Here is a 12,345-nt window from a genome sequence, read left to right on the forward strand (position 1 = left end):
GGCGTATATTTCCAGTGGCAACGCATATGCGTTTCCACCCAATGCATATGCCACCCATATGCGTTGGGTGGCATATGCGGAGGTAAGCCATGCGGAGGCCTTAGTCCACGTCGCGCTGGTTCCGGGATTCCTGACCTTTGTACCTTTACCAGATATCTCCACTAGGGGTTGCAACAACCAGTTGTTGATTCTGTGCCCTGTAAAGACTTTTTACACGCCTAATTGACCAGTTGCAATCATGAAAAATGGTTGCACATCAGCATAAACTTCTGACATTAAATAGTTTGAAATGATGATCTTGGAAATTGTAGTTTAGAAATTGCTCCAAAATGTACACAAATTGTGTAAATCTCTATCTCTCTTGCACACTGAGTTTCCTGCACTGGACTTTCAAATTATTTAGTAATAATTAATCTGGTGTCTGCCATCAATCAAGCAATGTGTTGTGCTGTCAAAGAACAGTTATTAGGCTAGTTATGCCACTTTAAAATTCCCTAAAACTGCTTATTAATTAGAAAACACAAATACACCCGACATGAGTCTAGGAACTCCAGCTTGTTTTCACTAAAAGATTCTCCAGTATGGACTGAAACTCTGAGACCACACCGCCACACCATAACAAGCTCAGCCAAAGTCACACTTCTTTCAGACCAAACCTGCACATGCTGCTCAAAAGAAGTTGGTCTGTCCTCAACCTCCTCCAGCTAGTTTTGTAGTGTGACTGTGTTTCTTGCCCTGGCAACACTCCAACCAGCTCCAACCCAGTCTCATCGCCACCAACTCCTCATCAACAGAGTCCAGCGCATAACAGGCGCCACCTCCATGCATTGTGTTGCCTTCCACATACCCAGCATGTGACACCGAGCTGGTCCCTACTGTGCTTCAGTAATTTTTTCATCTTCTGAAAAAACTATTGTCTGGCATTACCACAGACAGTAAAACAGACTCAGGAACCTCAATTTGGTTTACATAATGCAATGATGTATTTGTCTCCATTCTGATGTTTTAAAAAAGTACTTGACATTTCGCTTCTATTTCAGGACTCTCTTTGAGTTTCTGAATGTGGGATCAATGTTTCAGCTGACTTTTGAATCTTTATACCTGATTACAGTCAACATGTACGATAGCCAGTACAGCGTAAAACACTCTTTGGGCTTTGTTGACGATTGTTCTACAACTGTGGTAGTTTTTTAGATTACAAAAGCTAACTTGAAGAACCATCTTGTTCATCAAACCTCCACATATTTGCATCCCTCTGCGTTACCAGGAACTCCTCTTTGTTTCACTTTAACCTGAAGCTTCCTCTGGAACTAGTTGCTTCCCCTGCTGTTTATATGTTGATACAATCACCAGATATTTACTGTTTAAGGACACTTGTTTCTGAAAGGGCTTCATGTATACACGGTAAATTCATAAGCACAATTTCACACAACCTTATACTGGGGAAGGTAAATGCTCTAGGGCTTCTTAAATAATATTTTGTGTAATCAGTCTTTACTCAATGTGAGCTCATTTGTCTCCTTGTCTAAAAGGAACATCTTATTTATATACTTCATATTATTGCTTAATCCAGAAATCTCACAATGTATTTTGAGGTAAGACATTTAAATTTATGTGTAATAAAATGTTTGGAGAATTATAATGGGATTTTTTTGTGAAACTGTGTTCTCAGTGATGGTGTAACAGAAGTGGGAGGTTCAGGGATGTGGATGTTCTTGAAACCTAAAAAGCTTTTATACAGATTATCTTTGCTTCACAGGATGAAGTTCTGGGTGCCCTGGTGGGTCGTATTCTGTTTTACGTGCCTTTATACTGTCGGTAAGATGCACTATGTAATAGATGCAATATTGTGTATATATATATAGGACATTTCTAGACTTATGTCTGGTGTATATATACACCAGACAGAAGTCTGGCGTATATATACACCAGACACATTTCTAGACATCAGTCTAGAAATGTGTGTGTGTGTGTGTGTGTGTGTGTGTGTGTGTGTGTGTGTGTGTGCGTGTGCGTGTGTGTGTGTGTGTGTGTGTGTGTGTGTGTGTGTGTGTGTGTGTGTGTGCGTGTGGGGTGTGTGTGCGTGTGTGGGGTGTGTGTGTGTGTGTGTGTGTGTGAGTGCGTGCGTGTGTTCTATATGAATAGACAACATATGTGTATAATGAGTTTTGCTAAATAGAGTAATATATGTCGATTAATTTTCATGTTCCATTAAACTGTAAATGCTGGTCACTGTGTTCAAGATATCTGTGACCTAAAGGAAGATGCTAGTGCTAACTCCAATGAGAAATCTGATGAGAACTCTAATGAGAAATCTGATGAGAACTCTAATGAGAAATCTGATGAGAACTCCAATGAGAAATCTGATGAGAACTCCAATGAGAAATCTGATGAGAACTCTAATGAGAAATCTGATGGTAAGATGCACTATGTAATAGATGCAATATTGTGTTTAAAAAATAAAAAATAAAAAAAAATATATATATAATGTTCTATATGAATATACAACATGAGTATGATGTGTTTAGCTAAATAGAGTAATATATGACAATTAATTTTCATGTTCCATTAAACTGTAAATGCTGGAAACTGTGTTCAAGGTACCTGTCACCTAAAGGGAAAGGCTTGTGAGAAATCTAATGGGAAATCTAATGGTAAGTTGCACTACGCACTTACACTATATATATATATATATATATATATATATATATATATATATATATATATATATATATATATATATATATATATATATATATATATATATATATATATATATATATATATATTATTACCCAAAAAGGTAATATATGACAAATAACTCTACAGGTCTGACCAAATGCTGCATGGAATCTGTGAGCCAATGTCTGGCAGCGAAAAATAAAGCATGTGACAAACTCCAGTAAGTGTTGCATTCTAAATTGCTTAATGTAAATCTCTCAACTGTATCACCATTTTATTCATTTTTTTATCCACTAGAGCAATTAAGGCCTTGGAGGACATTTTGCTGAAAACAAAAGTGAACCAAACATCACTTTTCAGAGCCAATCGTTCTATGGCTGTCCTACATAAGCCTTCTGGCTCTAGTGGCAAGAGTATTGACATGTATCTGAGTGACACAGAGGTAAGGTAAATCCTCTCAATATGTTATTATGGGAGGGGTTGGGTAAACTGACATGAAAACATATTTATCTTTCAAATGATGAATTAATGTCCTAGTGCAGGGGTCTTCAAGGGCCTTCAGAGCCGTTACATTCACACAGCAGGTCTTGATGCTCAATTTTGATTATTTTGTCGAAATCCCAAATTTTGACCTGGCTGATCATTCCAGTGTAATTGTGACCAGAATCAGACTTTAGTGTGAGTGATTCACAACCCCAGAGTGACCCGCATGCACAGAAGACGAACAAAGATGCCACACAGCAGAGCTTTGTTTAAGGAAGTGGTGCTGCCGTCTACTGATCGATTTTAAAGTTATCACTCAAATTCATAGCAACACAAGGAAAACTAATGAAAAGAAAGGAAGTAGTGCAAATGGTGTTTTGTGGAGCACTGACATCTGTCAAGAAGTATTTTTGGATGTGTAGAGTTATGAGATTATCATGTGATGTGTTTCACTGACAGACTTCTTTCATAATTTTTTTATTACTATTTCATAATATTAACTAATATTTAGGGTTTTGCATAGTTCTTTATGCAATAACCAAAGAGTAAATAAATAAGAAGAGGAAGAATTTTTTTGGAATGGATAATACAGGAAAGGTTTAAGCTTCTGAAAGGGGCTTTCAAAACTTCACCCTATTCTAGAGCTACACTTTTGTATAGGAGCAGAAGCAGATTTCATTTCAGGAAGCAGTTTTACTTCTTCTGCCAAGAGTATTCTTATCCAACTGGATGAGTATCAGAAGCCTGTTGATAGAATATTTGTTCAGTGTGGGATCAAGTGTTATTTTTTAATGTACAGAATTGCGAATAAGGGCACCTAATTTTATTCATTAAAGTTCATTATGATGATATAACTATTTTCATGTTCTGCATTGTTGCAGGGTTCGGTAGATGAGGATCTGCCCAACCGAAAATTGAGAGCTTACCTGCCTAAAGAGCTGAAACTTGGACCAAATGATACAGTTGCATTCTGGTCGGTTCAGCTTCCAGAGGAGGTCAGAGACATTACACCTCTCATATCAGTTCCCCAAGACTAACAAAACACAAACTAAATGAACTTTTGTAGTACTGTTTTATTGTATCAAAGGTTTAAGAGTGAAAGTCAAATTTGCTCTTGATCTTATGGATATGTTTACTGTAGTTGGCATAGTTGTAGACCTCAAAATCTGAGTTTTATATAAGAGAGTTTTACAGCTGACACACTTTAAAGAATAAAAGTAGATTTTGGAATTTTGTCAAGTAATGTTTCATTTGTGGTCCAAACATTTTAATAACGTAAGGCCATTGAGTGTTTTTATATAATCATAGGTTTCATAATTAAATTAGAACTTAGTCTCTAGTTGATAACCAGCTAGTTGTTAATGATTTAAGCAGAATCAGCAGATGACAAAGCAACTTCAACTAACACTGGACTTCAAGTCAAATGTACTCATCTTTACAAACAGTATGTAGCTGCACCAAAGTGTTCATCAAGATCATCAAACAGAAGTGACAACATATATCAGTAATACAAAGGCTAAAAACAAGTAAAATTACACAAAACAATGAAATACATTCTCAGAGTTTATTAAACGCTATAGAGTGAAATAAGTCACAAGCAGCTCCCTGAACTAACATGGATTCTCTGCCTCTTCACTCTTTGTCCAGACTCTGAGACCAAACTGGTTTCCAAATGAAATGCAGAATTTACTTTCATCTGAGAACTCTGAACCACTGATCAAGAGACCAGTTCTTTTTCTCCTCAGCCAAGATGAGACATCTCTGACATTGTGTCTGGCTCCACAGTGGCTTGACACGGGGAATGTGACATTTGTAGCCCAAGTCTAGTATCTGTCTGCGTGGGCACTGAGCTCTGTAGAAAGATTACTGGTTGTGCTACTAGAGTTTTAGTGACAGAAATACAGATGGAATATTAATATCTGTCCAGGACAAACATTCACATCCATTAACTGAGTGTATTTTGTGTTGCAGGATGATTGGGAAGGCTTAAAAGACCTGTACAAGCACACACTCATTGGCCTGAGTGTCGATGGAATGGACGTTTCTGGACTTACGGAACCAGTCAAGATCACAATCAGTATCACTGCAAACATGAATGTAACTGTGTTTTATCCTTGAACAGTGTTGCCCAAAGTGGGTTCCGGAGGGCCGGCATCCTCAATGTTTTAGTTCTCTCCCTGATGGTAGTAACAACCTCCTCATCATGTCAGTGATCTTCTTAGGCCTTCTAATGATCCATCATTTTATCCAGGTGTGTTAAACCAGGGAGATAACTAAAAAATGCAGGATGCCGGCCCTCGAGGACCCACTTTGGACACCACTGTCTTTGATTGAATTGTAGCTAGTTACCATAACTCTTAAATTGTAAAGACTTCATCTTTCATTTTGTAACATTAAAGGAACATCTAAAACACACATGTTGTATTATAGGAAACGGTGAACGTCACATGTGTGTACCTAAATACCAAAGAAAATGGTGAGCAGCAGCATAAAAGATTATTAATTATCTATGTAGTAACTGACTGAGGTCTTGATGAGCAGTAATCACAGACATAACAGCTTTTTCTTTGTCTCTGATCTACCAGATACCATTCCAAGACAATGTGACAATACGGAATATAATGAGACTCACGCCACCTGTTTCTCCAGTCATCTCACGTACTTTGGTGTGCTTATGGTAAGAATGGACTTTCTGTTCTAAATGGATTTCTTCAGCCTGATAAAAATGACATTTGGAGGTTTCTCATTTTATCACGTCAGTCAACACCAAATATCTTCACACATTCATAATAATTCCCTCATATAGTGAGTAAATTACACTTTATTAAATGTGGAAGATGAATATGACATGATTATAAAACAGATAGGAAGTCTAAGAGTTAATCATTTCAGCACTAGTGTTTAATTTTTTTCTTATACTGATATTGTTAAGACTTTTCACACTTTGATTCATATTTATATTTTAAAAAATCTAATGACTTTTGAGTCAATATTCATTTCAACTCAATTCCATAACAGACTGATCCAAAACTAAAAGCACTTTGTAGCTTAGAGTCCACAGTTATAGCCAATAAATACAGCATTTATCATTATAACACTTGTTTCTGAAAGCAATTTCGCTCTTTCCTACATAAATTGCACATACACAAACATACCTGAATGTGGCGCCATCCTGTCACGGTAAAAAGATACTTCCTGTCTGAATAGATGGAAGAAAGAGGCAGATGGGCTAAATAAATCAGATTAGTTTATAAAAAAAAACAAAAAACAGTGGTCATGAGAAAACATGATTAATTTTTTTGTAATAGTAAATGAAAAAAATCAGATTGTTGATTTCCTTCTGAAGTTATTTATTAAAAACTGTTTGTTTCACATAGTAAGATATGGAATCTTTACCAACATTTACATTTAATTTGTTGTTTCTTAGTCTGATTATGTAAGTTACCACTGCATGAAGACAATTAGATCAGTAGAGATCAAATGTATTCACAAACAAATGTTAACATTTTAATTCTGTGGTTACTCAATATACCCTATTTATTTTAACTGAAACATTGTGGCATTTCTCCCAAGAAGAAAAAGCAGTTCAATGCTATTTCTTGAGTCAACGTCTTCAATGCGCTTCCTACAGTTTTAAAAACTGAAAATATGAAGATGATAGAGAATTGGCAAAGTTCATATTGTCCGGAAAAAAACTTCTAGTAACAGAGTTCAAGAAAAACTCCCAAGACACTCAAAATAATTTGACAATACTTTTAATCAATGTCCAAAATATACGGAAGAGGATTAGGGCTACGGGGGAAAAAATGAAACAGTTCTGACTTTAATCTCAGAATTCTGAGATTGAAGTCAGAATTCTGACTTTTTTCTCATAATTCTGACTTTAATCTCAGAATTCTTACTTTTTTCTCATAATTCTAACTTTAATCTCAGAATTCTGACTTTTTTCTCATAATTCTAACTTTAATCTCAGAATTCTGACTTCTGAGAAAAAAGTCAGAATTCTGACTTCTGAGAAAAAAGTCAGAATTCTGACTTTAATCTCAGGATTCTGAGATTAAAGTCAGAACTGTTTTATGTTTTTTCCCAGTGGCCCTAATCCTCTTCCGTAAAAATCAGTGCGCATTCTTCTTTAAAAAAATTCAATTTACAATTGTGAAACATGTTTTTGTGTCAAAATGAAAAAAATTGGAACACCAGAATTTGTATTTATATTTTTTGTGCTCCACTTGATTTACCAAAAAGTAAACATTCAAATAATCACAAGAATAATAATAAAAGCAAAGTTGTTGTCAATGTTTTTGTTCCTATATTAAAAAACTATTTTATTTCAGAAATTTTAGAATTGTTGACATGCCTGAAAAAAACAAAAGTGCTGCAGATCAACGTCAGAATGTCAGGGTATATTTTCTCCTCAGGTTTCTGCAGACCTCTCACCCAAAGACGCTGAGATCTTGTTCTACATCACCTACATCGGTTGTGGTATCTCTCTGCTTGCTCTGGTCATCACTGTTTTGTTCTTTATCACAAACAGGTACAGTGTTCCTATATGATTGGTTACATACCTACCAGCATTCATATCACTTTATTCTTTATCTGATCAGATCACCTGTTTAACTTCTTACAGATGTTCTTTATTTGGTTTATCTTACTTCAATCACAATGCAAATACTATTTTAGTCATCATTTCTTCTTTTTATCCTCCACTTTATGTGACCACATTTTTTTGTGACTATAGCAAGGAAACTGATTCAGAATTTCTCACTTTCTGAGAATATGTTCTGTGTCTGACAGAAAACTCAGAGGAGACGATTCCAAGAAGATCCACATCAGCCTGGCAGTCGCTCTGATCCTCCTCAACGTTCACTTCCTCTCCAGTCAGGCAGCAGCAGCGTCGTCCTCCACTGAGCTTTGTCTCTATGTGGCTCTTCTTCTTCACTACTCCCTGCTGGCCTCTTTCACCTGGATGGCCTTGGAGGGCTTCCACCTCTACCTTCTTCTGGTCAAAGTCTTCAATGTCTATGTGAGGCGGTACCTGCTGAAACTCAGCGTGGTGGGATGGGGTGAGTGGCATCGTCTGAATTTGAAAGTTAATGTCTGCAGCCTTAAGCTAAGGTACCAGTTGTTGTGTTTCAGGTCTTCCAGCGGTCATTGTGTCAGTGGTGGTGATCATCGATAAGAACCTGTATGGCCGTACCTCTGTGATGTCATCTAGACCCAATGAAACTGAAATGTAAAGTAAACATCTGAACCTGTGCAGTAAAATCTACTCCAGCACTAAATTTGCTGTTAGAAAAATTATTTCCATGTACTTTTGTGTCTTCTTTAAATTAAGAAATGCATTTTCTCTGTAAACATATTACTACATATTTTCCATCCACTTGATGTTCATATTTACATAATTGAATTTCTTCTGTGACTGTGCTTCTTGTCTGTGTAGATGCTATATAACTGATGATAGAGTGAAGCTGGGGACCACCCTGGGACTGTTCAGCATCATGTTCCTCTTTAATGTGATCATGTTTGGAGTGACAATCAAATGGTTTGTGAGCACCCACTTTACCAAACAGGTAATTGTTACATGATCAATATGAGAAGTACCCTTCTCAATATATTCACCACATTAGCTGAAGTTAGCTTGTGCACCAAGCTAGGTGGCAAAAAACTAACAATTATCAGAAGCTTTTGCCATAAAATATAGAGTATATACTCTATACTGTACACTGGTAGCTAACTTTATACACAGTATATACTGCTCTGGAAAAAATTAAGAGACCAAAATTAAGAGCAAAATTATGGGTTTCTCTGATTTTACTTTTTAAAGACATATGCTTGAGTAAAATGAACATTGTTCTTTTATTCTTTGAACTACTGACATGTCTCTGAAATTCCAAGCAAAAATGTTAGTATTTATTTGCAGAAAATGAGAAATGGTCAAAATAATTAAAAAGATGCAGTGCTTTCAGACCTCAAATATTGCAAAGAAAACAAATTCATATTCATGTAGAAACAACAATACTAAAGTTTTAACTCAAGAAGGGTTCAGAAATCAATATTTGGTGGAATAACTATGAGGTCTTCAATGAGGTTCAGTACAGCGGGGATGTTTTTTTTTGTTTGTTTTTTTCATGCCCGTCTTGTGCCCAGTTCAATATGCCAGCTATAAACCCAGCAACTTGGGATGGTCTGGTGGCTCTACATCGAACTATTTTAACCAGGAATAAATAAATATATAGATGGATGGATGGATGGATGGATGGATGGATGGATGGATGGATGGATGGATGGATGGATGGATGGATGGATGGATGGATGGATGGATGGATGGATGGATGGATTGATACTCATCTTTTTTCTGAGTATAATAACCAGCTATATTTGTTTGCTCAACGTTCGGTCAACTAGCATGGACAGAGAGAGCGCCGTGTGGCCCGGAAAGAAATTGTAACCCTGCTGGTCCTCATGGTTCTGCTGGGCCTGTCCTGGGGGCTGATCTTCTTCTCTTTGGGCCAGCTTCCTGCTCCGGGCCTCTACGTCTTCTGCATCCTGAACTCTCTGCAAGGTTTGAACTTGTTATTACAATGGCTTTCCTCTGTTTTGGCCAACACATAGCAGCACATAGCATTGAACTTCCAATAAAGTAATCTCCAATGACTTTATGACACTCAGTGTGTATAACTTTTATATGCAAGTGAATCACGCGGATTTAAAGTTGAGGCATTTTCAGGGTAAAAAAGTATTTAATGCAGTAACTATTTTGTATCTGTGCCCTGCGACAGACTGGCAACCTGTCCAGGGTGTACCCCGCCTCTAGCCCGAAACGTTAGCTGGAGATGGGCACCAGCACCCCTCCCAACCCCACTGAGGGACAAGGGTGCAAGGAAATGGATGGATGGATGGATTTTGTATCTGAACATATTTTTACTCATTTTTGTTTTGCAGGTTTCTTCATCTTCATTTACTTTATGCTGCATTTGAAGAATTCAGGAAACCAATCTGCCACTCCGAGCCCTGGAACGCAGGTTGAAAGCTCTTGATCTCCAGCAGGATCTTACTCAGAGACATTCAGCCGTGATTCATTGGTCTTTAGTTTGCCTTAAGGAAATGTTTCAGAATGTCAAACAGATCTACACATCAGACAAATGTAACACGTAAACACAAAATGCAACATTTCAATCAAAAAGTTTCTTCCATCCATCCATATTCTTGTGCTTATTTCAAGATGGAGTGATTGTTAGGACCATTGAAGCAGATCATCTCAACACCAAGTCCAAATTACAGGCCAAGCTCTGACACAGGGCCCTAAAGAACATATGAAGGGGCCCGGTACTCGACAGTCATGAAGTAACGCTCTCAGGAAACCCCAAGGGACACGGTTGAATACTTTCTCGAAGTTGACAAAACCCATCTGAACTTGTCTTTATACTGTTTTTATTTTGTTGTTGTTGACACAGGGACAGTGTAGGACATTTCATTAACTCTTTGAAGGGATAGATGCATGGTACCAGGTAAAAGCAAATGATGCTAATTTTCACCTGCAGTCTCAGGTCAGGCTCAGTTTTGTTTGATTTGACAGATTATGTTCAGCCAGTTTATGTTCAGCCAGACTTTACTAAACTGTCTGAACATGTCTGATATGTAATTATTCAAATCTCAGCTAAAACCAAGCAAACCACAAACTTACAGACAATTCATGAAACAAATGGTTTGCCTTCATCAATAATGAGTAACTGATCTGCTTATTTAATAGCCATATTTTTTGCCATATGTTTTATAACTAGAACATGTTTGGCTAACTATTCCAATGATCAGGCCTGTGACAATAACAAATTATGCTCAACAATAACTTGTTCCAATAATTATCACGATAAATGATAATGTTGTTGTTTTGAGATCATTTTCAACTGATATGTTGATAATGGCATAATACTGAAAGTTGGCTCTCAGAGACCAGTAACTTTTGTAAAGAAGACAAGAACTGGAAGATATTTTAAATATATAATAATAAAACACAACAACCACAAACAAAAAGCAACAAACCAACAAAAACATAAATAAAATGGATTAGTATGTGTCTGTAAACAAAATCACCCTTCAAAAAAATACTAATCATCAGAATGGACATTATAGCCCGTTTTAATTGATCATGTGATTAATTGATTTATTGCTTATTGACTGGCTTCTGCCTTCTCGTGTCACATGAGAAGGCAGTTTATGAAAAGCAGTCTCACATTTTTGGATGCTGCACTCATCTCTAGAGGGCGCTCTTGTGACTCTGATCATGTTATCTGATTTCAAAAGAGACAAAACCTTCTTAAAGGTGGAGTAACAATCAAGAATTTTTATAAACTCAACAAATGTCTGCATAAAATATCAGATTTTCAAAGTTTAAAAATCATACTTAGAATAATTATAGCAGCAATGAAACTGTCTGGATCCTCCACAACACTGTGATGATATTTAATGTTCCTGTTAAGGACGACTCAGCTAGTTACAGGCAGCAGCTCCTGTTCACACACCGGGTCAGGCTGCTGTTTCAACAGCTCATTTTGTGTTTACTTGTGTTATCTATGTCTAATGTTTACATTTACATACACAGAATGTTACATAAAAATAAGCAGACTAGAAAATATAATTCATTTTTCCTGCAGTTTTGAAACACTGTCCTTAAACTCTTCAAATAAAATGATCCTTTAGTGAAGGTTTATCCATCCTCAGTTGATTTTTCAATGTAAGTCAATTTTTTTATGATTTTTACTCCTTTTAGGCTTTTAAGCATATGGATGTAATGTAGGTTATTATTTTGCTTTTGCCATTGCCTACTAACTGTGCTATTCGATTAACTGACAGTGTATCATTTTTAGATTATTTGAATCTTCAGCATCTCTTATGATTGAAATCCATGGTGAATTGTTTACAATGGTGATTTTCTTTGTGCTGTATATTATGTGTATGTAATGTGCATGCATCTGTATTTCTCAACAATTATAAAAACATCATTGAATAACTCTGCCTCTTGTCACTTGACTCTAAAAGTGTTTTGTCTTCAGAGACTCAGTAAAATATGGAGAGCTATTTCAGCCAAAATTAAATAAATAAAAGAAAAAGGAAAATAAATTACCAATTGACTTTGTTATTCCTATTTACATTTATTCATTTATACATTCACTTATTTTATTT

The 12,345-nt window shown here is 36.4% G+C and overlaps 1 protein-coding gene across 1 annotated transcript; it reads left to right on the plus strand.

Annotated features, from left to right (window-relative positions):
• The first annotated feature begins 1,823 nt into the window (after positions 1-1,823).
• LOC103462234 (adhesion G-protein coupled receptor G2-like) lies at positions 1,824-11,748 on the plus strand. The gene is made up of 15 exons (XM_081604866.1): positions 1,824-1,832; positions 2,261-2,417; positions 2,601-2,654; positions 2,830-2,902; positions 2,980-3,124; positions 4,047-4,160; positions 5,137-5,262; positions 5,596-5,641; positions 5,751-5,842; positions 7,584-7,699; positions 7,960-8,228; positions 8,302-8,398; positions 8,606-8,735; positions 9,571-9,727; positions 10,108-11,748. The coding sequence occupies exons 1-15, from the start codon at positions 1,824-1,826 to the stop codon at positions 10,200-10,202; spliced, it is 1,680 nt and encodes a 559-aa protein (XP_081460992.1). The 3' UTR covers positions 10,203-11,748.
• Positions 11,749-12,345: the final 597 nt, after the last annotated feature.

The sequence above is a fragment of the Poecilia reticulata genome, chromosome 3 (genome assembly GCF_904066995.2).
Source record: "Poecilia reticulata chromosome 3, P_reticulata-male-v2, whole genome shotgun sequence".
NCBI classification, from domain to species: domain Eukaryota; kingdom Metazoa; phylum Chordata; class Actinopteri; order Cyprinodontiformes; family Poeciliidae; genus Poecilia; species Poecilia reticulata.